This window comes from Antechinus flavipes, chromosome 4, assembly GCF_016432865.1.
Source record: "Antechinus flavipes isolate AdamAnt ecotype Samford, QLD, Australia chromosome 4, AdamAnt_v2, whole genome shotgun sequence".
NCBI classification, from domain to species: domain Eukaryota; kingdom Metazoa; phylum Chordata; class Mammalia; order Dasyuromorphia; family Dasyuridae; genus Antechinus; species Antechinus flavipes.
In genome coordinates this window covers 95214504-95242144 of record NC_067401.1, presented here as the reverse complement: position 1 = coordinate 95242144, position 27641 = coordinate 95214504, and the positions used below count along the sequence as shown (strand labels likewise).

At 35.9% G+C, this 27641-nt stretch overlaps 1 protein-coding gene across 1 annotated transcript in view; it reads right to left on the bottom strand.

Annotated features, from left to right (window-relative positions):
• Positions 1–5104: 5104 nt before the first annotated feature.
• NID1 (nidogen 1) overlaps positions 5105–27641 on the bottom strand; it is a 105302-nt gene continuing 82765 nt past the window's right edge. Inside the window, exons 14-21 of the mRNA XM_051993555.1 lie at positions 26339–26566; positions 23972–24144; positions 17243–17369; positions 11271–11442; positions 10165–10322; positions 9005–9128; positions 8244–8356; positions 5105–6725 (exon numbers count right to left, since the gene is read on the bottom strand). Coding sequence (XP_051849515.1) covers positions 6604–6725; positions 8244–8356; positions 9005–9128; positions 10165–10322; positions 11271–11442; positions 17243–17369; positions 23972–24144; positions 26339–26566 — 1217 coding nt within the window. The 3' untranslated portion in view covers positions 5105–6603. The remainder of the gene's footprint in view (positions 6726–8243; positions 8357–9004; positions 9129–10164; positions 10323–11270; positions 11443–17242; positions 17370–23971; positions 24145–26338; positions 26567–27641) is intronic.

The following is a 27641-nucleotide window of genomic DNA, read 5'->3' as shown; positions in this document are numbered from 1 at the left end:
TGTCAAAAGAGAATTTGATCAGATGAGGGAAGAAAAGAGGGAACTGGGGTAAGAACCATATGTGGGACTGTGTGACATTCCATTAAGCCTGAGGGAAAAAGAGCCCAGCATCCAGCTGGGGCCAATTCTGTTCCACACTGGCCCTTCTCCAAGTTACTTACAGCAGAGATGAAGGCTGATGAACTATGAATTACCTATTATGGAGGAAGCTCAGACTAGTTCGAGATCTAACAACCAGGAAAATTAGGGAAGCTCTCTATTAAAAAGGAGGAAATCAGTAAGCAAGGAGGGGGAAAAGATGGAAATTATCAAAGGTCTCAGGAGGAAGAAAACAATTAAATACTTTGAACATGAACTAACCCATAGGGAAGATAATAAAACAGAATGGAAAATAACCTCTAATTCAGGGAAGAATTTAAGCATCTATGAATTAGTGTTATATGACAAAGGAAAATGATTCAACATCTGACTCATTGGAGGACCCAGGGGATTCCCAAGAGAACATGGAACTATGGCAGGATATTCCTGAATGGTTTACAAAAGAAATGAGTTGTGGAAGCAGAATTTATGGTTGTACAACAAATGTAATTAGCAGAAGAGAAAAATGAATCCATGGTTGAAATGTCTCATCAAAGAAACAACTGATAGAGAATGCAAAGACACAGAAATGAAGGACAGTCTGGAAGAAGAAAAGCAAAAAAACAATAATGTTAAACAAAAGAAGGCTTTCAATACAAGCCAAAAACATCATAACCTCAAAGACAGGCTGCAGAAACAACTTAAGGACTATAAGTCTCCTACAAGAACACGAAAAAGTTAAAACAAACATACTGGAATGGATGTATCCACATAGATGTTCTCCTTTCCTAGGATGTTAGGAGGATAGAAACTTATTCCAATGGTTCTGGTATTTTTCTGGAATTTCTCTTTTGGAATTGCCTTTGGAGGCAGTTCATAGGAAATCTCTTATTCACAAGCACCCAACTTAAGAGCAGCCCTGTAATTAAGGACAACTTACCTTGAGGTAGCCTTTTCTACTTTGGAACAGTTCTAATTGTTAATAAGTTTCAGCCTCAATGAACCTCTGCAGCTTCTATCCATTGTTCATAGCTCTGCCCAGATTGTCTCATGTCTTTTCTGCAGACATATTTAATATAATTTAAAGTAGCTATCAGGTCTTCTTCTTGGACTTAATCTTGAACCTTCTCTATACTAAACATAGTTTAATTAGTTTTCATCAATTGCTGCTCATCTCATGTCATAAACTCAAGACTTTCTCCAGCTAGTCTTCCTTGGAATTCTCTTGAACTCATCATCTCCCCTTCCCCAAGTTGTGTTAAGTTCCTTAAAGACAAAAATTTCTGTTAAATCATAGGTATTTTAAAATTGCTGTTATTTTTGTTGTGCTATCTAAAATGCAGCACCCAGAATGCAACATTCTATATAGTAACAGCACACCACCTTAGATGTTTTCTGACTAGGGCAAAATACGGTGGAAACACACTAAAAATTGCATCAGCATTTTTTGGTTGCCATATCTCATTAGAAATTAGGTTGTAATTCCCTGAAATCCCCAGAGCGAAGGTCGCTGCTTTTCCTGAAAAGTCATTTTTTTCACTAAAAAGGGTAAGGAAGATATAATTCCTGCAATCCACATTTATAACTTAGAACTACATATTGTTGTAAGTGGAAATTAAATCATAAAATACAGTGACATTACAGTTACCTAAACTTTTATGGGTTAGCCTGGGAACCTAGTTATTCTTTAAAGCAGTACATGAAATGTGTTCAGAGTTCCAATTGAAAATAAACTTTTGGAACACAATCAGTTTATAAGGTGGGCCTTCATGTATTTTGGAATTATATCCCTCCCTACGGACTTATAAGTACATGGAATAGTTGTATTTCTTTTGAATTCTCACATTATTTAGCCCAATAGTGAGCACACGGAAGTTAAAATCTAAAATACTATGTTCAATACTGGGTGTCACATTGTAGGAAATACAACTAAAACCAGAATTATATTAAGTGTCTAGGGGACATTGTAGAGATATTGCAGAGCCTGGAATTAGAAAGAACTTACTTCAAATAGGTCTTCAAATACTAGTTATGTGAGCCTGGGCAAATCACTTAAACTCTCCTGAGGTTAAGTCTGATTCAGTTTTCTCAGTTGTAAAAGGGAGCTAATAATAACACAATCCCAATTCCAGGGGTTGTTGTGGGGATGAAATGAGACAGTATTTTTGGTACATAGGTACTTAATGAATGCTTGTTTCCTTTCTTTCCCCTAAATTTCTCTTAATTGTCCTCTAACCAGTTAACCGATCAGAATATACATTTAAAAGAGTGGTAACCCAAATACTGCTTAGTTAACCTTCTCAGGGGTTTTTTGTTTTGTTTTGTTTTTTTGTATCATTTATTCAAGAATTGTTTTTCCCCCTCATTTTTTAGAATTATTCAACTCCAGAAGATATCTTACCAAGGGAATCCCAAAGATGACAAAACTACAGTCTTTGGAAAATTCTTTTTAAGAATACATCTTGTGTGTTAGTGTAGAGCACTATGCACAATCAATCAGCTAGTCGACTTGTATTTATTATGCGTGTATGTGGCAAGTACTGGAAATATAAAGAATAGCAAAACAAGACAAAACAAAACAGATCCATTTAAGTGAGAACTTAAATGTGTCCAATTTCTGTGAAACAAGTTTATTGAAATGGAATTTTAAAAATGTAAATCCTATTCTTAAATCAAGTTTCCTACTCAAGTTGTGAAAATCTCATTCCTACATTAGATTTCCTGCTCAGATGTTAAAAAATTATTATTAACTAAGTGAAACTAAATTATTAACTAACCAGTAACCAGAAAAGTGTAGGTCTTAAAACTCATCATTCAGAAAAGCTGACACCATTGAATACAAGGAGATTTTTTTTTTTTTTACAAAAAAACCACTTTATTATTTTCTGCACTGTTAATGGTACAGATGTAAACTTTAGGGAGTCAGTCACCTGATAATTGCATAACTTTGGGGGAACATAGTTATTAAGCACCTTCAATGTTCTGCATTTTTTAGAATTGACTGTTTTAAAATTTTTTTGAAAAATGTATCTGATAAAATATGAATAAAATGAAGTTATAAAAGTTATACAAAATCATGAAGAACACTTTATATAGAGCTGGATATGTTTTGATAAATATAAATCAAAAAGAATCTCATCTGTAAGATAGGCCTCAAATCAACCCCAACACTACTGGAGGGACCAAAAGGTTCCCCAATCTTGTACTTTTTGGAGATGTATCACTTGCATCACAAAATAAAACTATATTATCATGTTTAAGGAAAGGTTTTCTCCTCACTGAACCTCACTGAAGGTTCTTGTATAGATGTAGAGAAAGAGAGAAAGGAAAGGGGCTAGGAACTGCCATGAGCATAGAAAGGAGATGGTGGGTATAGGCCATTTCTGAGAAGGAAAAATCACTGAATTATAGAATTCCAGGGTTGGAATGACCTCAAGGTTCATTTAGGATGCCCCCCACCCAAGGTATGAATCTTGTCTCTATCATCCTCAGAAAATAATCATTCTGTCTTTGCTTGAAGACTTCCAGTGACAGAAAAACCCATTTGCTATTTTGCTATCATAGCTTAAGTGTTTTAAGCCATAAATGTCTCTGTCTCCAAGAGTCCCCTACCAAAAAAAAAAAACAAATGGCCCCGAGAAAGGTCACACTATAAACCCTTACCAGCCAATACCATTATTAAAAGAAATTTTGAAAATAATTGTTAACATTTTAGGGACCTCAGGGGTAACTACACCAAAGCACATCTAAACAGGAATCTCCCTTCACAGGCCAACAAGTACCATTCCCCTGGCCAAGGTCCTTAGTATCATGCTTGGGCAACTACAATCATCTCATAATTTTCCCTGCTTATACTTGTTCCCCTGCCCCTCCAAGTTCACCTGCACATTAATTTTCTTCAAACACCATTAACTTATTTCACTTTCCTGCTCAGAGGAAGAAATTCCCTCCCCTAACAATGTGAAAGCTCCTTTTTTACCTTCAAAATAAAATCCAAATTCTTTTCCTTGGCATTTGATGCTTTCTACAAGCTGACGCCAAGCTTCTTTTTTAATTTTACTTCCCATTACTTTCTTTTTTGGCTGAGGTAAGTGAGGTTAAGTGACTTGCCCAGGGTCACACAACTAGGAAGTGTTGAGTGTCTGAGGTCAGATTTGAACTCAGGTCTTCTGACTTCAGGGCTGGTGTTCTATCCACTGCACCAACTAGCTGCTCCTCCCATTGCTTTCTTATACAAACTGTTTTACCCACACTTATCCGCTGAATGTCTTGCAAATGTACTGAACTTGTCCCCAACTCTATAAATTTCCAACTTTCCCCCATTTCAAGCTCATCATCCACAAAAAGTTCCACTTCCTCCATGAAGTTTTTCCTGAACAATTTAGTCCATTGTCCTCTTTGGACTCCTACAGAACTTACTATACTATCCATTTACACTTGACTGATTATCTTCCATAACATTGCCAGGGAAAGTATAAGAAAAAGGAGGGAAGGGGGAGAGGGGAAAGAGGGGGAGAGAGAGAGAGAGAGAGAGAGAGAGAGAGAGAGAGAGAGAGAGAGAGAGAGAGAAAGAGAGAGAGAGAGAGAGAGAGAGAGAGAGAGAGAGAGAGAGAGAGACAGAGAAAGAGAGAGACCGAGAGAGAGGGAGAGAGAGGAAGGGAGGGAGGGGAGGAAGAGAATATTCTTTGGCACATGGATCCCTTTACATCAAAACTTTTTTGTTGTTAATATTAACACATTCTTTTTGCCTCTCCTATTTTTTATCTAAAGCTATTTAGTCAATCATTATATTTCCTTTTATAGATTTAAAATCCCTGGTCTTTATGCCATCAAAACCCCTAACTTCAGAAATTTAGCTTTGGACCCATATTTCTACTGTGCTATTAGCTATGAACCTCTGAAAAGTAGATGATATAAGAATCACATGCTAGCTACTAAAACAGCTATAAAAAACATCTTTGAACCAGTCATTGAAAATATCTCAAAAAAAAAAAAGGCAGCAATCAATCAATAAACATTAATCAAATGCCTGTTACATATTGAGGATAAAAATGTGGCAAGAGCTCTTTTAATAAGTCTTCATCAATAAAAAATTAAGAATTAGGTTCTTTAAACCAGGAGTTTAGTTTATATTTACAAAGTACCAACTGTCCATATAGCACAATGATAACAGAGATTTTGCCAAATAAATGCTGAATTGAAGTGTTATAGCCATACATTTCTTGGGATGCCTAAACCATTGAGATGTGCTCAGCACCATATGCTAAAGAAAAGAGACTGTTCATATCTCTCCAAGTACTTCTCATATTCATCTGTCTCCCTCTGAAGCATTATCAATTCACATGAGAAGGCAAGACTCATCCTTCAAGAATGAGAAAATGGAAGCCAAGTAGTGAGTAAGCATACTGGATGAAGCATTTAAAATCAGAGAAATCAAATCAGGGGGAAAAGTAGATATGAGGAGAGTTTCAATTATGAGTAAGATTAGTCTGCTAAATGAACCAGGTATGGGAGGAGGAAAGATCTCCATAGCATTCATTCTCTGGCCTTGATACAGAGAAATCTGCAACCCAGGAGTAGAGTGCTTGTATGAAATACTGACACAAGGAATGAATTATTGCCTATGTAATCTCTCTGGGGCTCAGTTTCTCTGTCTGTAAAATGTGAAAGTTGGACCCAAGATCACCTTCCAGCTCTTACATTCTATGGTCTTCACATACTGAATTACTGTTGGGGAGTACATGTGGGTAACTACGTTAGAGACGGTAGTTTTTGGTTTGACTTGAGGGATATTTATATCTAAATATCTCTCTTGTTGCCCTAAAATATCCACATTTAAATTCATTCATATAGATTAAAGCCTGCTCTACCTCATGTCGCTTTTAAAATGTTAATATTTATTGGTGGCAGATGACATAAACTCCTTTGCAGACAGTGGAACTTCCAGGGAAATGGAAAAAAAAAATAAACATGGACAAGGTTTTCTTTGTCCAGCAGTAAAGAGCAGACCCAAAGGTCCTGCCTCTATAAGATATTATAGTAGGAAGCCTTTGGCAGCCTGAGAGAACTGAGTTTGTTGGAAGAAGTCTAGTAGAGAGGAAGGGCAATGAAACAGAGAAAGAGAGCACCAGGAAGGGAGGTGGGAGGCTGCCACAGAGGAACCTAGCCTACCTCACAATTATTCCCAAATTGGCTCAGGATGGCTGTGTTTCAAGGGGCTGAGACAAAATCCAAAAGCCAGAAAACACAGTTGCAGGGCTTCGTGTATTTCTTCAGGAGCCCCCAAGAAGGTCCTTAAGATCTTAGAATATGGATTGAGGCTTTCCTATTACAGAGTGCACAGGATGAATATTTTTTAAGTGGCTAAGGGAACACTGAAGTCCCTAAGTTGTGTTGGTTATTGGGTCAATTATAACTTGGCTCTGAAAGATTAGTTTCAGTCTGGCCCATGTCAAGGTAGGGTGTTGCAGTTGAAAATGTGGTGTATCTAAGTGGCGTTCCTTTATTTTCTTTGTTTCCAGTGCATTACTTCCTCTCTATGCAATCAACCCCTAGGGTGTTGTCCGGACACCTACAGGACCTGCTTCCTGGGGTAGCCAAGCAGAGATGAGTACAGCCTCCATTATTCACGGTGCAGTAGTTGTGACCTGTTGTAAGGCAAAAGTGTGTTCATTTTAGCATCAAGAAAAGTCATTTAAGCTCTCAGACAATAATGTTAACAAGATGGCCTTTCTACTAAGGGATTTTTTTGTTTTTTTGGTTTTTTTTTTTTTCTTTGCTTCTATGAATCTCAGGGGAAAGAAAAAAAGGCTGGCATTGAAGTCAGGAAAAACTGGGTTCAAATTTTGCTCCTGGAGGCAGGTATAGGTGGTATACTAAAGTATAGTCCAGAGAATCTTGGGGGTTATCTCTGAAACCCTTTCAGAGGATCTACAAATTCAAATTTAATTTTTCTTTCTAACATGGTAAATATCTATAAATTCAACCCATATAAACAAAAACTCTTTGGACAGATTCTCATTGATTTTTTTAAAAAATAATATAAAGGGATACTGAGAATAAAAGTTTGAGAATCATTGGTATAGTGGATAAAATTAGAGGGGCTTCAGTTCAAATCATATATCAGACACAAGCTGTGTGAACTTGGGAAAGTCAATTAATTTCTGCTTTGTCAAATTAAAATGGCTTTTAGGGACTCTAAGTTCTCTTGCAGTTCTAAATTATGTGTCTGGTTAAATCACTAAATTTCTCAATGCTTCAGGCAACTCTTAAAGAAGATATAGATGAATGAGTTCCTGAGTCACATCAATGAAAAGAATTTCCATAACAGGAAGCTCACTACATTAATTAAATCACAAATCCTGATTTTTAAAAAAAGACAAAAGGAAAAAAAGAATATTAATATGTGAAGCTGCCTAGGATGCTCAGAATTGCACAAATCTTATCCCGGGAGTCTTCTTCCTACTTTCTTTCTAGCATACAAAACAAATCTCATCCAGGAAATAAAATATAATAATCCTCTGATTTGCAAGCTATGCAGATGAACAATAGTTCATCTCCTCAAATCACCAAAACTTGGCTGGATAATTCTTCCTTGTTTAGTTGTTTTTCAGTTGTATGTAACTCTTCATGACCCCACATTTTCTTGGCAAAGATAATGAAATGGTTTGCCATTTTCTTCTCCAGCTTCTTTTACAGATAAAAAACTAAGGCAAATAGGATTAAGTGACTTGCCCAGAGATACATAGCTAGTAAGTGTTGGAGGCTGGATTTGAACTCATACACTTGAGCCTTCTGACTCTAGTCCAGTACTTTATCCACTGCACCATTTATCTGCCTCCCCAAAAGTTATTTCTTAAGGGGCTTAAAAAAAGTCTAGAACACTCTGCATCTCAAAATGCAAAATCCCAGAAAAGGGGGCACAATAAGGCTGTATCCCTCTCCATGTAACTTTCCACTCCTCATCTCAGGGTGGACTAAGTGGTCACTAGTATGTCGAGATTGACTGAGTGGCTCAAGAGGGTGAACTGCCCAAAGATTCTACTATAAATTCTTCCTCATTACTGAATGTGATCATAGGACACTCCTCTCCCACAAACCCACTTCAATCTTCCCTTCAGCTTCCAAGAGCTTGACAACAGCATTGGCCATTAAACTCCAGTTACCTTGGGGACACTGAGAAAAAGCTGTCGTTATGCCATACAGCCGGGTCTGTTTGTGAGGATGGAAGCTGTCTGTCTCTTTGGAAATAGCAAGATCCACTGCCACCACAGAATTCCTACCAGCAAAGAAAATAATACAAAATATTATCTATTTGTTCTGCAGCGAAACCTTTTTGCAAACACAGCATTGCCAGAGGAAAGTCAGTAAGCAACAGTTATGGGATTTTTTTTCCTACTCAAGAATATACTCCTCCCAGGGAGTACTGGTACCAACTTCTTGGAGATAAGCAAGGATCAAAATATATTCTCACCACCCTTTTCTGGCTTAAAATAATGGTTCTCTAAGCCTTTTTGAGCAGCCATCTCTCTGGTCTCCCTTTATCTTGGAGCAAAGGAGTAAGGAGTTTAGGGATAAATGATTAATTAAATACTGTGGTAAAGAAAGAAAAAGTGATATTATTCATTCTGAATGGTGAAGAACCCCTGTGGATTGGACTTATATCCTAAGGAAGCCCATTTTGGAAAATAGGGTAAATTCTGTTAATCAAAAGCATTTTGATGGAAAAATGGCTGCATTTTTTCCCTCTAGACACTTCTTCCTTTCTCTATTCCTATTCCTCCCCCTCCTCTCTCCTTAGCCACTGACAGCCCAGAGAGTAGGGGAGAAGTTTCTCAGAAGGCCAAAGTATGGGCCAAATGGACAGATGGGAAGGTCTGTGGCTGCAGACACAGCAAGGGCCCCAACACTGTAACAGCTGACGTACGTCTTCCAGTCTGTGTAATACAAATTCTTCCCATAGCTTGTAACGGCAAAAGGATACTGGGGCCCTTCAAGGATCTTGCGCTGGCCGGGATGACTGGGGTTCATGCATTCCACCCGATTGGTGCCTGCATAAAAAGAAAACAATTTGTTCTTTGTGCATGAAAAATGGTCCTTTTGTGTCAAAAACAGGGCATGGGTGAGAAGGAGTCAGTGTTACAAATGACATAGCTTGGTGAATAAATTCAACTTTTTTTTAAAAAGTATTTTTCCTAGCTTTCCCTGACACAATCAGCTTTCTTTTTGTTTCAGATTCACATGCCTTCTTTGGAGTAGGCCATTTTTATTTCCAACAGTTGTTAACAATTATAGTAACAATTATAGTAGCTGATAACTACCATCTAATGAACAATTGAAAAAGTGAACTCCCAGATCAATGTCATCTTCTTTTTTTAATCAAAGAAGATCCAGCATTGGATTTTTTTGATGGACCTAGATCTACTTCCTATTTGAGGGATGGTAGTGGTGAGCTCCTTCTCCCCAGCTTGGTTAAGAAAGCTGTCCTCTAGGACATCACTGAGAATAAAAATAAAGCAAAAAAGGGTCAATGCTGAAAAATTATCCATGCATATGTTTTGAAAATAAAAAAGCTTTAATAACAATAAATAAATAAATGCAGCAAAAATCTCAACTTAGGTGATGATGTGATCCCTGACTGTGTCTATTAAGGGTAGTTTGAGAAATATAATCTGAATACTGCTGGAAACCTCCTATAAAGAATAATAGGATCTGAAATATTCTTTAGTGAAATACCTGAGTGGTATAATAGATAGAGCACTGGGTTTGTAGTCAAGAAGACCTGAATTTGAATCTTGCTTTAGACATTTACATAGCAGAGTAAATCTGAGGTTGTTGTGGGGATCAGATGAGATAATATAGGTAAAGCATTTTGCAAACCTTAAAGTGCTATAAATATATCAGTTTTTTTTTGTAAAAGTATAATCTATTCTGGTGATGTGTTTGTAAAGGCTCTTTGGGGGAGATGACTTGCATTTGTGATATTGCCAACCCCTTTCTTTATTGGTAGGTACTCTTGAAGTATGCTGCCCAAGCCAAGGGTCAGCATTGCTCTCTATTTATCATACCTAAGGGCATTCAAGTTACCTGCATCTACCCAACATAACAGTGAACTGTAAGTATCGAAAGTCAATCCATTGGGCAATCCCAGGTCATCTTTCACAAGGATCCTTCTGTTGGTGCCATCCATGTAGGAAGTTTCAATTTTAGGACTTTCTCTGTTCCAATCTGTCCAATACAGATTCCTAGAAGAAGAAAGAAATCAGTAGGAGGAAGAAAGAAGAAAACAAAAAAACAGTGAAGATTTTTTTAAAAAGCATTTTTTTAAGTTCTTTTTTTAAAAAAAGGAGTCTATGGTTTAAAAAAATTACTCATAGATAATAAATCATGGGATAAAATAAACAGGCTAGGGAAAAGAGAACGGGGAAAGGGTAAACTTAACTTTTCAAAGTTTACATTTCTTCCTAAGTGCCAACAGAACCATCTAGTTTAAGAACAAACTCATTCTATAGTCTGACTTGTTACTAACAGAGCTACTTCCAAAATCATTCTTTATATATAGTCATATAGTACAATAACCCAGAATGGATTTCAGATTTTGGGGAGTGAAGGTGAAACAACAGATGAGTACTTAAATAGGGAAAGGGGCAATGATACTTACAAACAAGTTCACTATGTGTAAAGGGAAAGAAAACTGATTCTATAGTGAAATCCATAAAGTCCAAATTATATAAGAAGTGAGGACAAAATACTATTTGAGAATGTTGTATTGTTTGATATCCAAAAGAACAATAATACTAATAACAACAACAAAAATGACTGCCATTAGTGATGGACCAGAAACTCAGGTAAGAGCTCTGGAGCTGTCCATCTTAGTGAATATTATTCACATTCAGTGCAAGTGAGGAATATACTTCCAGGTTGTAAACTTATAAAATCTCTTGGTGCATGGTTTTTCAGTAGAACAATGCAGTGTGAAGATGTTATATTTTAGCCATGATACATAGGGAGGGGTTTCTCCTAAATAGGGTTTCTATAAATTGGAAACTTCTAAAAGAAAAAAAAAGTTTTCTGGAGAGTATCAACTATTTTCAGGGGTCTTATATTTAGGAAGGGAAATAAGACTAGTGATAAGAGCCTTCTATTTGAAAATATCCCAGAGAGACGTACACATTTAAACAAACAAAAAATACCCTCTAACAGAATCTGTTATGATGCCTCTAGGGTTCACCAGATCTGTTTCAAAAAGCACTCGGCGCTGGCTGCCATCGAGCTTTGCTACTTCTATTCGATCCAGATGAGAATCAGTCCAGAAAATATTGCGACCCAGATGATCAAGAGCAAGTCCTTCTGGACTTCCAAGATCTAGAATCAAACATGAAAAACATCACAAATGACTTTCATAAACTAGATAAGAATATGAGGTTATTGATGGGTTTTTCTTTGCTACAGTATTCTGAGCTTAACAAACTCGTTATTCACAATTTTACCATTTCCATAAACTCACAGTTTGAAAAAAAAATCCTGGTCCTTAATGAGCAGAAGTGTGCTGGTAAATGTTTTAATGTATACAGATATACTTTTAAATTTAATCTGCATTATTAATACTTATTCTTAAGTTTAAAAAATCAACAAAACCATAAATCTCTGATTTGCAGTGTTTGCCTAATTCTGAGGCTTATATGTTCACAACGAAAATGTAACAATTGATTCTCTCAATCTAATACAAGCTAGTTTCAGCATGTATGGACTTTTACAATATGATCTCCTGCAGTCTTTCAGAAAACCCAGAGTTTTCTGAAAAGTGTGTTCATTCATTTTAGACAGTGAAAGAAGAGGGAAGGGAACAAATCTAGACCTGTGATTTTATTGATGAAAGTAAAACTTCTACTGATTCAAATCAGCAGCTTACCTATAACTTAAAATCAGAGTAATCTGAAAGAGCACACTGAGATGTTTAGTAATCCCAGGAACACATGGTCAGTTGTATCAGAAATAGTTTCTAAATCTAGCATTCAAAACCAGTTCTAATATATACCATAATATCTAGGGTTCATTCATTAATTCCTGGAAAACCTTTGAAACTGATCTAATTCAAAGAAACAAAATGTGATGTAAGCAGTGCATTCAGTATTAACTATTGTATATGCCTGCCCCATATTTATTAAGATAAATGTATGCACTAAACCTAGTTGTCTTTACTAAGCCCTTGATTTCCTATTTCAAGTTCAGGTTTGATGCCAAAACAATTCCAATTCTTATGTTATGGAGTTGAAACTATTATTCTTTTTCATTTGTTGATTTGAATTTGAAGAATATGAGGAATTAAAAGAAACAGGGAAAATCTATGAACTGATACAGAGAAGAATTTATAAATATATACATATATATATAAATGATGAAGACAATAAATGATTACAATAATGTAAATGATTAAAAAAAAACCCCAGCTCTATTGAGATTAATAGGCAGGATAAAGAATGAGATTATAAATAAATTAGAGGAACATAGAATAGTTTATCTCTCAGACTTGTGGAGGAGAAAGAAATTTGTGACCAAAGATGAACTACAGACCATTACTGATCACAAAATAGAAAATTTTGATTACATCAAATTAAAAAGTCTTTGTACAAACAAAACTAATGCAAACAAGATTAGAAGGGAAGCAACAAACTGGGAAAACATCTTCACAGTTAAAGGTTCTGATAAAGGCCTCATTTCTAAAATATATTGAGAACTGACTCAAATTTATAAGAAATCAAGCCATTCTCCAATTGATAAATGGTCAAAGGATATGAACAGAGAATTTTCAGAGGATGAAATTGAAACTATTACCACTCATATGAAAGAGTGTTCCAAATCATTATTGATCAGAGAAATGCAAATTAAGACAACTCTGAGATACCACTACACACCTGTCAGATTGGCTAAGATGACAGGAAAAAATAATGATGAATGTTGGAGGGGATGCGGGAAAACTGGAACACTAATGCATTGTTGGTGGAGTTGTGAACGAATCCAACCATTCTGGAGAGCAATCTGGAATTATGCCCAAAAAATTATCAAATTGTGCTTACCCTTTGATCCAGCAGTGTTTCTATTGGGCTTATATCCCAAAGAAATACTAAAGAAGGGAAAGGGATCTGTCTGTGCCAAAATGTTTGTAGCAGCCCTATTTGTAGTGGCTAGAAACTGGAAAATGAATGGATGCCCATCAATTGGAGAATGGCTGGGTAAATTGTGGTATATGGATGTTATGGAATATTATTGTTCTGTAAGAAATGACCAGCAGGATGAATACAGAGAGGACTGGCGAGACTTACATGAACTGATGCTAAGTGAAATGAGCAGAACCAGGAGATCATTATACACTTCGACAACGATATTGTATGAGGACATATTTTGATGGAAGTGGATTTCTTTGACAAAGAGACCTAACTGAGTTTCAATTGATAAATGATGGACAAAAGCAGCTACACCCAAAGAAAGAACACTGGGAAACGAATGTGAACTATCTGCATTTTTGTTTTTCTTCCCGGGTTATTTATACCTTCTGAATCCAATTCTCCCTATGCAACAAGAGAACTGTTCGGTTCTGCAAACATATATTGTATCTAGGATATACTGCAACATATCCAACATATAAAGGACTGCTTGCCATCTAGGGGAGGGGGTGGAGGGAGGGAGGAGAAAAAAAATCGGAAAAGAAACGAGTGCAAGGGATAATGTTGTCAATATAAAGTAATCATTAAATAAAAATTTAAAAAAAAGAATAAAAAAAAAAGAGAGATTAATAGGCAGGTAGGTGACACACTGGATAGAGAGCTGAACTTAGATTCAAGAAAACTTGTATTCAAATATAGACTCAGACATTAGCTGTGTGACTCCTTATCTGTAAAATGAGGATAGTAATAGCATCTAACCTTGTTGTAGATATCAAATGAGATAATATTTGTGAGATTCTTTGCAAAATTTAAAGCACTAATTTTAAAAAGTTAAAAGGAAGGCATTAGAAGTAAGAGCGATGGAGAAAGGTTTAAAGCTAACTAATGAGAATGGTGTTACTAGAGGGTATGACTGGACAGAGACTGCCAAACTTAGAGTCAGGAAAATCTGAGTTTAAATTCTACCTTTGATACTAGCTGATAAGTCATTTAACCAGTCTGAAGATCAGATTCATCATCTATAAAATTAGAGTTAAACTATATATTCTCTTAGGTACCTTCCAGTTATAAAACTATGATCCTATGAATGAAGGATGAAATATTTCCTTCCTCTCAATAGAAAGATGGGAGTCTATGAGAGAAGAATAATGAATGTCTTCAGACATTGTAGCTTTATAAGCTAGATTTTCTTAACGATTTTTATTATTAGTTAGAGTTCAGTCAGGGAGTACATTGTGAAATAATTGACATGTAGGAATAAAAGTCAGCAACACAACTTTTTTTTTTTTTTTAAGTGGAACTAAGGGGAAAAGAAACAACCCTTCTACAACAAGAAATTGTTCTTTAATGTCCCCTATGGTGTTCTTTGTTTCTACTCAGCTTCCTACCTGGGTGATTTGGGGAAGTGAGGCACTCAGCACAATGCTTAATTCAGTATGTATTAACTTTCATTAAAATTTTAAAGATCCAAACTTTCAGGCTGTTGCCCCCCCACCCTTTTTCCCCTCAGATTTCTGATGGGAACCATGCCATTCTATGTTGGAGACATCAAAGCCACCTCAGACCCCCTTCCAGAGGAAGCTCATTACAAATGAAAAGCTGCAGTGGGGGTAAAGTCTTTTTTATTCAAAGGAAAGTAGGGATTTGTAAAGTATTAAAATATTTCACATGTCCCTGGAGGCAAAGGGAGGGGGAAGGTGACCTCTTGAGGTCATGTCCCACCCTTTGATTCCATGAGACAGAATCAGAATAAATCACTGTGGGGTAAGTTTGGAATGAATCCATCCTGCATGGGCTATGTGGGATACTTAAAGCATTTACATGCTCACACTGACAGGGGTGGGGAAAGGAGGGACTGTTAAGAGTTTAATATTTTTATAGGATGCTTGAAGAAGTCCCAGAGGGAGCTCCACATCTCATTATCTCATCAGTAAAAATCTTGGTCCTAATTCAAACTTGAAGAAAATACAGGTCCCCCAGAGACATTTTGCTCACAGCCTGTGGTGCTGAGATCTGGAAAATGTCAACCAACATGCAGCTTGGGTAGAATGACGAGGCTGCAAATTTTATATTACTTGTTCATGTTTAAATTAAAAATAATAGTAAACAATGATGTTTAGAAATATCTGGTTGGGTCTTTAGACAAAAAAATGTTGAGTGTGAATGGATAGAGTCTTAACAACAAATAAGCACCTACTTTATGTCAGGCACTGTGCTAAGCACTAAAGACATAAAGAAAAGCAAAAAACTGTTCCTGTTCCCAAGGAGTTCATAGTCTAATGGGGAAGGGAGGAGGGAACTATGTACAAACAAACTATTTACATACAGGTTAAGGCGCTCAAAGTAAGAAGGATGGAGAAAGGCTTCCACTGGAAAGTGGGATTTTAGATGGGACTTGAAGAAAGACAGAATATGACAGGCAAAAGGAAAAGGCATATTAAGCAACAACCTGTATGTGGTGAAGTTTCTCTGCTTTTGGTGAATAGCTCCCACAGTGACTTTTCATCTACAAGGATCAGATTTGGATTTCTTTCATCCAGTGTTTTGGCAGTAAGTAAGTAGGCTTTTGTTGGGAATATTTCTTACTGTGCAGAATTGTCTTGGATGGTTATCAGGTCCAAGAGCAACAGGAAATAGCTGACACTGACCTACTAGCCTAGCGTAGCCCACTGAGTTTTGAACTTGAAATGAAGATAATAGTCACAACATTTTGGGAAAAAAGATGACTGGATAAATACAAAATGGCATCTGGAAAGTTTCTATTCATCAACCCAATCATGGAAAAAATAGCAAAAGTTCTTTTGATAACAGAGTTTTGTTTTTTGGTTTTTTTCAAATTTCAATAGTATTTTAGATAACAGTTTTGCAGTGAAGAACTCAGTGGCTATATTCATGGCCAAATGCATTTAATTCAACTTTAATTCCTGCCACATTAACCTCTGGCAAAGTCAACTGAAGGGAAAAAGCCCAAGGGTCTACTTCAAAAGTGCTGGGACCCTTTCAGAATACGAATGGTCACTGAAATGTCAAATTGGAAATTGGAAAGCTATGCTCTGTTTCATGCTAGGAGAAACCAAAAGCCAAAAGCCTATTTTAAAGGCATGCTGTTATGATTTAGCAATCCATATTGGAAGCAAAATAAATTTCAATTACATTATACTCCAAATTATAGATCAAATCCTAAAAGAAGTAATGCTATTTCAATACAGGTCTTTTGAATAAAAATGCCTCTGAGTTTAGCTAATGGTTCATTTATTTCAAGCAATAGTCAAGCCATGAAAACTCCTATGCTGTGACAAGATTTACACAGACCTTTAGATTGCACTGTAATGGGATCTGTCCTGGTTCAGTGAAAAACTGCAGTTTTTTCTGCAACCCCAGTTGCAGGGGTCCTCAAACTTTTAAAACAGGAGGCCAGTTCACTGTCCCTCAGACTGTTGGAGGGCCGGACTATAGTAAAAACAAAAACTTTGTTTTGTGGGCCTTTAAATAAAGAAATTTCATAGCCCTGGGTGAGGGGGAATAATCATCCTCAGCTGCTGCAGAGAGGGAGGGCTTGAGTTTCAATTTTTCTTGATCAGTTATCTAACTGATTTTAGGCAAGTTAGTTAACCTTTCTCTTCAGGCCTAGATTTCTCAACTGTAAAGGAGAGTTGGGAAAAGGAAAGGAGCCTAGCATGATTTGGAAATTGATCCCATTTCCCAACTTCATTCTCAAATTTATTTTAAAAACAGTTAAGGTAGGTCACTTGTGAAAAGAGTTGTTCTAAATGATTTCAGAGGTCCTTTCTAGCACTAAATCTATAATCCTATGATTTTTCCTAAATAAAGAGCCTTTTCTAAGAGAACCCTTGAAACAAGTTGCCTATAGAAGAATATTTGAGACCAGCAGCCCTTGCTTGATGCACTGGATTGTGAAATGCTATATATATTTATCTACTTGTGCCATATCATCAAAGTAAAGACAGAATAATAACAGAAATAACAGAAAGCATTTTTACCTTGTTTGATGATGGTTGTTGGCTCCCCACCATAAAGACTGGCTCTCCCAATGGCAGGTTCACTGATGTCTGTCCAATAAACCACCTTATCCACACAGTCAAAGGCAAGTGCAATAATAACTTTATCCTGTAAGTGAACACAAAGTGTTGTAGAGCCAAATGCACAATTTCCTTTTTTTAAATGATACTTTGTATTTTATTTTTTCCCAGTTACATGTAAAACAATTTCTTACATTTGTTTTGAGTTCCACTCTCTCCCTCCCTCCCCTTGCCATAGGGAAGCTGCATGTAAAGTTTTACAAAACAGTTTCATGAAAATTATGCTGTGAAAGAAAACATACATTTCCTTACCCCTCAAAAAAACCCTCAAGAATAGTATAGTAAAAATAAATATGCTTCAATCTGTATTTAGATACAATCATTTCTTTGTCTGGATATGGAGAGCATTTTTCATTGTTAAGTCCTTCAGAGTAGTCTTATTGCTGAGAATAGCAAAGTCATTCACAGCTGATCAAACCACAACTTTGCTATTACTATGTACACAGATCATTTCACTTTGTTTGAGTTCATGAAAGACTTTCCAGATTTTTCTAATAGCCTTCTGCTTATCATTTCTTATAGAACAATAGTATTCCATCCTAATTACATACCACAATTTATTCAGCTATTCCCTAACTGATCGGCATCCCCTCAATTTCCAACTTTTGCCCTAAGAAAAAAAGCTGCTATAAATATTTTTATACTTATAGGTTCTTCTTTTTAAAAAATCTCTTTTGGGAAACATGCCTAATGGTGGTATTGTTAGGTCAGAGAATATGCATAATTTTATAATCCTCTGGGCATAGTTCCAAATTGCTCTACAGAATAGTTGAATCAGTTTTATTATTAAATGTATTCATGTATTAACCAACAATGTATTAAAAACTCATTTTTCCCACATTCCCTCAAACATTTGTCATATTCTTTTTCTGGCCCATTAGCCAATAAAGTAGCACCTCAGAATTGTTTTAATTTGTATTTCTCCAATCAATAGGAGTTAGAGTACTTTTTTCATATGGTTATAAATATATGCACAATTTCTTGAAGGGTAAAATTTGCACTAAAAAGTAAGGGCCTAACCCACAAGAAACTCAGCTGATAATCCTAATGTGATCCTTAACATGGGTTTGTCAATTACTAATTAGACTCTGGGAGGATCTTGAATACTTCCTTTATTTGTGTTCTTCTTCTGTAGCACAGGTCATATTAATGATGCCAGCAATGATATTTTTCAAAAATCTGAGGATTTCTACATCAACCAAATTTTTATTGGTTCCATCCAGTTTTATCCATTTCATACTTTTTTTTGTCATCTTCTTGTGTTAAGAAAGTACAGGGGCAGCTAGTTGGTGCAGTGGACAGAGCATCAGCCCTAAAGTCAGGAGGAGCTGAGTTCAAATCTGGCCTCAGACACTTAACACGTCCTAGCTGTGGGATCTTGGGCAAGTCACTTAACCCCAATTGCCTCAGCAAAAAAAAAAAAAGTACAAATATTTACTTTATTTTAATTCACCATAAATTTTCTAAGTAACATTGGGCAACATGGTATAAAGGAATTCTTTCTTTGGTCTTAGAATTAGAACATCTTAACTTAAATGTGAGCTCTTTAAGACCTTTGTGACAAGACATTTAATTTCTCTGAGCTTCAATCATCTTTATATATTGGGGGAAATAGTACAGTAGCCTGCCTGAAGCAATGTGTTATAGGTTATAGGGACATAAAATGAATGACATAGTTCTTTCCATCAAAAGATTTATAATCTGGTAGGGGGCCAGATTCCATTAATTGCCTTGGGAAAGCAATTTTCTATATGTAAAACAAACATCCTTCCTCCTATAATGAATAGTATCCTCACAGCTGGTTTGTCTAGTCTACATGAGATCGCATCTAAATAAACCCCTTTGAGTACTGTAGTTATCAATTTTCTCCTTGGACAGACATTAAGAAAAATTTAATCTCTTTAGAGATACTCGTGTCAATGACTCAGAAGAAAATCTAATATTGTTTCATTAGCTACCTGACGCTATTTCTGGTAAGTCACTGAAAGGCTTAGCTCATTTAGAAACCTGGGGACATAGAAAAGCCAGCTTTGCCTAAAATATAACACATACATATTCTCTCATTCTCTCTGTCTCTCTGTTTCTGTTTGTCTCTGTCTCTGTCTCTCTCTCATACATATATACACACACAGGATTTCTTGTATGCTGAATTGCTGAGTATTTATATTCTATAAGGAGACATTAGAGTAGTAGGGAAGACAAGTTAGTCCAAAAAATGGCTACAAAGAACTTTCTGGGGTTTGGGTTTCCCACTCCTATATCCCCATTTCAATCTCTGCCCTTTGTGATCGCAGGCCAGTTTTTGCCCCATGACTGGATTTAGGGGACATTTTTATTCAGCAAAGGGAATTTACCAAATTATCTTGTCCCAACATTAACTACTTCTTGTATCTAGATGTTAAAAACAATGAAGAGGAAGAAAATACCTTTTTTTTGAGGAATTTATGTTTTAAAAACACAACAAAGATAAGTAGAAATACATAGCTAACTATGGTTACCTTGTTTCTTAAAGAACAATAACATTCCATTACATTCATATTCCATAACTTGTTCAAACATTCCCCAACTGATGGGCATACACTCAGTTTCCAGTTCCTTGCCACTACAAAAAGGGGTGCTACAAGCATTTAGGGTCCTTTTCCCTTTTTTATGATCTCATTAGGATAACAAAGCCAGTAGAGACACTGCTGGATCAAAGAATATGCACAGTTTGATAGCTTTTTGGACACATTTGGACAATAGAATGGTTAGATCAGTTCACAACTTCATCAACAATGTATGTGTTTCAGTTTTCTGACATCTCTTGCAACATTTAGTAACATTATCTTTTCTTGTCATCTTAGTTAATCTGAGGGGTATAAAGTGCTACCTCAGAGTTTTCTTATTGCATTTCTCTAATCAATAGTGATTTAGAGCATTTTTTTCAAATGACTAGAAATGGCTTTAATTTAGGAAGAAATATTCTTCACTGCTTCTGTGTCTCTGAGCTAGAAGCTTCCTAAATGTTTGCTTATCTTCCTCCCTTCTTTCCTTTCTCCCATGGCTCCTTGTTACTACTCCTTCCCACTACATATTCTTTTCCTCTCTTGGTTTCAGAGAGAATATTTTCCTCTGAATATCTCCTGGTACTTCCCTCTCAGTCTTCTTCATGGCTTCCTGTTCTCTTTTTGAACACTTATGGTAGGTGTTGGTCAGAGCTTTGTGCCTCTATATTCTTTCCTTTGATAAGCTCATTTGCACCATTCATTGCCTTCAACTACTACTTTTTTGTAGTTTATAAAGATATATCTAAAGCTGAAAATCATCTCAGATGTCTTTAATTTAACTCCTTATTTTACATATTATGAAGAGACCTGTGAAGAGATGAGTCAACTCTCTAGTTCTGATCTTTTTTTCTGTGTTCAGCATCACCCCAGCCAGTTCACAAGCATTTATTAAGTACCTACTAGGAAGTTATACATCAATGAATCTACAGGACATCTCCATCAGGATGTCCCCAGCGTTCTAAAACCAAATATGTTCAAAATCAACATATATCTATGTTCCTTATTATCTTTCTCCTTAGAGATGCCTGTAATCTGGCCCATTCTTCTGATACCACCATATACTTGGTCATCTAATGCTCAAAAATAATCACATCAATCTGCATTTATTAATCACCTACTATGTGACAGGCAATACTCTTTGTTTTTTTCCCCCTTTCTTCACCTTTCACATTCAATGAGTTGCCATATATCGTCAGTTCTTTGCCATAGTACCTTTAAGCTCTCATCTTGTCCCTTTTTCTTCCTTTCTATTGCCATTATCCTTTAAGAGTTCATTTCCATATACTATAACTATTGCAAGATCCTCATAGTAGACATCATTGCCTTTGCTTTTCTTCTGTAATCCATACTTTTTTTTTTTTTTTGCAAAATTACTAACCAAAATAGATTGAGTTGATGCTATGGACATAGTATACTTGCATTTTAGCATACCATTGGCAAAGCCTCTCCTTGTGGACAAGATGGAAAGATAGTTCAGCTAAGGAGCTTTGGAACCCAAAGGATGTCATAGACCTAAAGGATGTCATGAATGAACTAATTCTAGCTTGAAGGGAGATCTCTAGTGGCATATGACAGGGAACTATTTATTCTTGTCCCTGTGCTGTTCAATATTATCAAATTTATAGATGATGCAAGAAGGCAGAATCAAGATCCAAAAAGTTCTTGATAAACAAGAACACTAGGCTGAATCTAATAATATGAAATTCAATGGAGAGGAATATAAAGTCCTATACTTGGGCTTAAACAATCAATTTTGTAAATATGAGGTAGAGGAAGCCTAGATAAAAGTTAGTTTAAAATAAATCTGGCAGTATTAAATTACTTATATCTCATTAGGGCAACATAAGAGATGGCAGTTTAAAAAGACAAAGCAATCTTAATATGCATTAATAAAGGAATAAGGTCCAGAAAAAAGCAAATGATAGCCCTATTGTCTTCTGCCTCGGGCTGACAAAATAGCACCAGATTTTCTTTCTCCTCTTTCTTACACATCCAAAGCATTGTATTTCATTCAGGACACCACAATTTAGGAAAGACAGTGACAAGCTGAACTTTACTCAGGAGAGTGACTAAAATGGTGGGAAACCACGCAACAGGAAGATTGCTTGAAGAAACTAAGAGTGTTTGGCCAAGAGAAGGGAGGACTTAGAAAAAACACTATAGCTGCCATTAAGTATTTGGAAATCTGTCATATGGAAGAGAGATCAGATCTGTCCTGCTTGGCTCCAGGGGACAAAATCAGGGCCAATTGGTGGAAAATGCACAGAGGCAAGTTTAGTTTTAATGAAAGGAAACACTTTCTAATCATCAGAATTGCTCAAAAGTGGGATGAGTTGCCTCTGAATAGAATGTGACCCAAGCTAAAGATTTAATTTAGATCAGTGATTCTCAAACTTTTTGATAGCAGGATTCCTTAAACTAAAATTTAAAAACTGATGAGGATGGTTTTGTTTATGTGGGTTATAGCTATTGATATTTACATTATTAGAAATTAAAATACCTTAATAATACTACAAAACAATTTTGACTTCATAGACTCCCTTTCAGGGCTTTCACAGATCATTCGACAACACTAATTAGATTACTACTAATTAAGAACACTGTAAGGAGATCTTTGAGACTCCTTTCAACTCTGAGATCCTGTCATTTGTTCTGTGGAATGGGAAAACTGATTATGCAGCTATTAAACTAGTTTAGATGTAAGAAAATGAGCAGCTAAAATGGAGTGATAAGATAGATAGGAAAGATAATGAAGAGTTAGAAGTAATAAGACTTGGGAATATAGTATTTGTAGAATCATGGAGAGAGATGAATTTAATATGATTCTGAGATTACTAAACTGGGTGACTTTAGAGAGATCGTGGTACCATTAATAGAAATAAGGAAATGAGGAAGAGTTGCTGATTTGGAAGGAGAAAATGAGTTCATTTTTATATGTGTTGAGCTGGAGGGAGCAATGAAACACTCAAATGGAGATAATGAGTAGTGAGTATATTAGAATGACACTCAGGGAAGAAATAAGGCTAGAGATGCAAATTTGAAAGTCATCTGGACAGCGATGAGAGATAGAAAAGAGTGTATTTAAGAGAAAGTGTTACAGAAAAGCCAAGGAGGATTTGAAAAAATTTCTTGGTTCACAGTTAACCTTCTTGTGAACAATTTGAACAGAACAAGGGAAACAGAAACCAGCTGTCAAAGGGTTGAGAAGTTAGCAATGAATATCCTCAACTTTGGGAGAAGCCTACTTTTTAAATCCAAGCATTTGAATGATCCATAGGTATTATATGTCAAATCTTTTTTGCTCGAGAATAGAGAAGTCAGATAATTTGATCTTCTATATATCACTCAATTTTCAATTCTTTCTAAACAATAAGAAAGTTGACAAATACCCAGAATTTATTCCTGAAACAAAAAATCCAAAACAACAACAACAAAAAAATCATTTCTATGTCTCTCAAAAATGTGAGCATACTAGATCAAGTTGATACAGGAATGAATAATTTTAGTCTTTAGGAAGCAAGAGAACAAGCTCAATAGAAACACAGAAACAAATTAAACACACTCCCAGGAACCAAGCTCTTCATCACTGAAGTATACTGTACAAGGAGACTTTTTCAGAATACAGTTTCCACCTAATTGGTATCAAACTCTAAAGCAGGGGAAGAAGAGGCAGGGAAGAAAAAAAAATTTACATCATAATTTTGTTGTATTTTTTAAAGGAATAGCAAATTGTGCATAATACATTTTCAGTTTCAAATATAATCATCTTTTTTATTGTACTATATATTATGGAAATGCTTGTTTTATTCCATAAATTAAACTATATATATTTTTAAAAGGGCAAGAAGAAGCTCAAAATTGTCCCAGAAATGAGCCTCATAACCAGACATGGAAGTTGGGTAGCCACATGCTACCTGTCCCCATTCTAGCAACAGGAAACTGAATCAGAGCAATTTCCTAAAGGGCACATTCAGTAACAGAGCCTTGGAAAGAACTCTGGCCTTTATCTAAATGGACCACACTGTTTTCTCTAAGTCTATTCCAAAGCAGATGTTATGATCAGATGCAGCAGTTATGTACTTACAGGGACATGAAGCAAAGCTTTGGCCTCCGTTTTCTTCATATTATTTCCTTCTAGTGGGAGACGCTCTATTTTCCCAGTCTGGGCAAAGAGTAAGTGTGTTCCAGGGGGAAGAGGGATTACAGCCGGAGGAACTGAAGGACCAGCGTGGATTGGAGGAGCAACTGTGCTCAGACCTAGATGAGAGAAGATGATAACCAATTCCAATTAGAGGGATAAGGCAAAAAGACCATTTTAGAAGAATGACAAAGACAGAATATAGCAAAAAAGGAAAAAAAAGTCCATAGCCCAGCAATAGGCATTTATTTGTTATAAAGATATAACAATGTATGAATTGAACATAAAAGACAAATTGAAAGAGATGACTTAGTTTTCCTCTATATTGAGTCCTAAAGAAATATGAAGAGATAGGAAATAGTACTGTTATCAAAGCAGTAGAAAATGAACTGGCTATAGATTCAGAGAATCTGGGTTCAAATCTTGCCTCTATAATACCTATGTGATCTTAGGCAATTCTCTTAACCTGCATAGCTGTCAGTTTAAACAGTTGTAAAAAGAAAGGGTTGAATTACAAGACCTCTTTGATCCTTTATAGCTTTAGATTGATGGAAGTTGGCTGACAGCATCAGAATAACTTTTCTTTGCAATAAAAGATTGATGGGTTTGAATCATAAAAACCAAAAAACGCACACAATTTGGAACTGATTATTTAATTTGTCAATTAGCTAGGTCCTCATTACTTCCCCATTACTGCCTATCTTGGTCATTTCATTAATGTATATAACAGAGGTATCAAGGCTAGGAGTACAAAGAAAAATTAAAATAGTGTTGTTTTTTACTTAATACTTTAAAGTGTTTAGTGTAGGACTAGGAGGAGATTAGTAGTTCAGAAGAGGGTCTGGATTATCTTGGGATATTTTATGGCCTCTACATTATTACAGGTAATCAAAGGTTGACTTTACTGACTTTCAGTAATTGGAATTTCATTTATGATAGAATCAAGGGATTGGAGAGATTAAATGGTCCTTATTGTCCATATCTCTTAATTTAAAAAGTAAAAATATCAGGCGAAGAGAGCCCCAACATCACATTGCCAGTTAGTGCTACAGTTGGGACTCAATTTAGGTCTCATGATTCCAGATCCATGATAACACCTTGTCATTGAACTGTGAATTTAATCTCATTGGAAATTTTTATGGCTTTACTTTATCTTTGGAAAATCTATGCAATATCTGAAAGGTCTTAGGATATAAATAAAAATCAAACAAATGACCCCAAATCACTTACTGAGACTCAATAGCTATCAACTCCCACTCATCTAAGTAAACAATTAAAGGTCTAAATAAGGCTTTACAGATCCACACACTGTTATCAAAGCTGCTGACAGATCAGCAGTAGAAGAGAATTTAAAAACCCAGGGCTTTTAGTTCCTGAAAATTCACATCAGGGAACCCTTAGCATGAATACTGTCACTAATCCCAATTACAATGAAGGAGAAAGGTCAGAGAGGTGAATATCTAAAACCAAAGACTAAAATTCTTCAGTCCATTAGCCAAAGGGCATACTGATGACAGGAACAAACTTTTTAGGATAATGGCATGGTTGAAATTTTTTTTGAGACATCATTAGTGTGTGAGAACAGGAACATCTAGAGGTCCCTGAGATCCCATCAGGGAGTCTGAAAAGTCAAAATTAATTTCATAATAATACTAAAATGTTTTAAGTTTAATATGATACATATTAATAGGGTATAACCCATTTTTTTAATTTTTAAGAATATAAAGAGGTTTTAAGACCAAATGTTTGTAAATAGTGCTGATAGAAAGGATAGTTGGAGAGATGGGAAGAGGTAGACTTGGCAAGTGTACCAGTATCTGATCGATATAGTTGATGGATATTGAAATGAGTCTGTGTCTTTAATCAGATTTATTCAGATTTATATCAAAATATCAGAGAATAGAACATTAGCCCTGAGTTAGGAAGATCTGAGTTCAAATCTGACCTCAGACACTTAACACTTCCTAGATGTGTGACCCTGGGCAAGTCACTTAATCCCAACTGCCTCAGCAAAAAACAAACAAAAAAATATCAGAAATTATAGCTTCAGAGATTTAGTACAGGAAGGGACACCAGCAATCATCTAATCCATCCTTATTTCACAGAGGCTTAGAGCACTTAAATGACTTGTCTAAATTCATGAAATATTATAGTAAGTGACAGAGGCTCTGGGTACTCTGATTCCAAAATCAGCAATCACTGAACTGAATCAACTTAGTTTCTACTGTATAGTCTGATAAATACCAGGTTCACTTGTGTGATGTGAGGAGTTTTCTCATACAAGACCTCTGAGTTTGAAGTTTAATAACTTACATGGGGGTCTCATTCCAGGACCGGTTCTGGTGCCATCAATCTCATTGCCATCTCGATCCACACACCAGCAGTACCCACTGGAGTGATGGCATTGCACTGGTACATAATGCCCGTGTTCATCACATTCAGGAACAAACTGCCCCACAGGTCTGGGTCGTCTTGGGTCAGTGACACCCATTGCTCCTAGAATATGTTCTCTTTGACGCTGACATCTGGTTTTCTCTACTTCTGTTAAAGAGGTAAAAAGAAAAGGCGGTAGTTAGCATTGCTAATAACCAATCTATTTTTATTGAGCACAAAAAATATTCCATTACTTCCAAATTGAATATTAGAGTATTAATTTGGTTGTCTGGACTTAAAAGATTTTAAAAATTTTCTTTTAATCTTTGTTTTATATTGTCACAAGTTCTTGATTGTATAAATCAATTCAATTACATTCAACAAGCATTTATTGTATCAAACTAAGATAAAATGTATTGGAGACAAAGTAGGAAATTATTTTTAATGACATTTGTAAAATTCTCCCTTTATCAGATCATGGTGCCTGACATTTATCCAAGGCACCACTCAGTTATATAAATAGGATCCTAATATAGAAAACTGCATACTTTCACTTGCTGGAAGAAAGGATAAAACTTTTTTTTTTTTTGGATCTTTACCACTTACTAATAATATCAGTATCTGATTATCTTGTATTTATTTTATATTTTTTCTTTCTATTTTTGTAAGAGACACATTTTCTTTCTCTCTTTCTTTTTTTCTTTCTTTCTTTCTTTTCTTTTTTTCTTTTTTCTTTTTTTTGCTTAGGCAACTGGGATTAAATGATTTGCCCAGGTCACACAGCTAGGAAGTGTTAAGTGTCTGAGGTCACATTTGAACGCAGGTCCTCCTGACTTCAGGACTGATGCTCTACTCAATGTAGTACTTAGCTGCCCCTGGAGAGACATATTTTCCCTGAGAGACTGTAAACTCCTCGAGGGGCAGATGATTTTATTTTTGTTTTTGTAATCTTTGTGCCTAGAACTGCCACATAAAACTAATAATTCAGCTGGAATTCTTGTGTCAGTCTGATGATCTGCAGCTAAGTATCTGTGTTTCATGCTGTGCTTTAGATGAACATCAGCTGTAGTGCTGGTGAACTCTCATGTACTTCCCTAAATATGAAGCAATGGTTTTCGTGTAAGCATGCTTACTAAGTGTGTAAAGGAAAAATGGTGAAAAGAGATGGGCTTGGCCACTACAATTCTGGAACATCTGGCAGAAATGATTGACTGATAATGAAATAGGGCTGATAATTAAAACA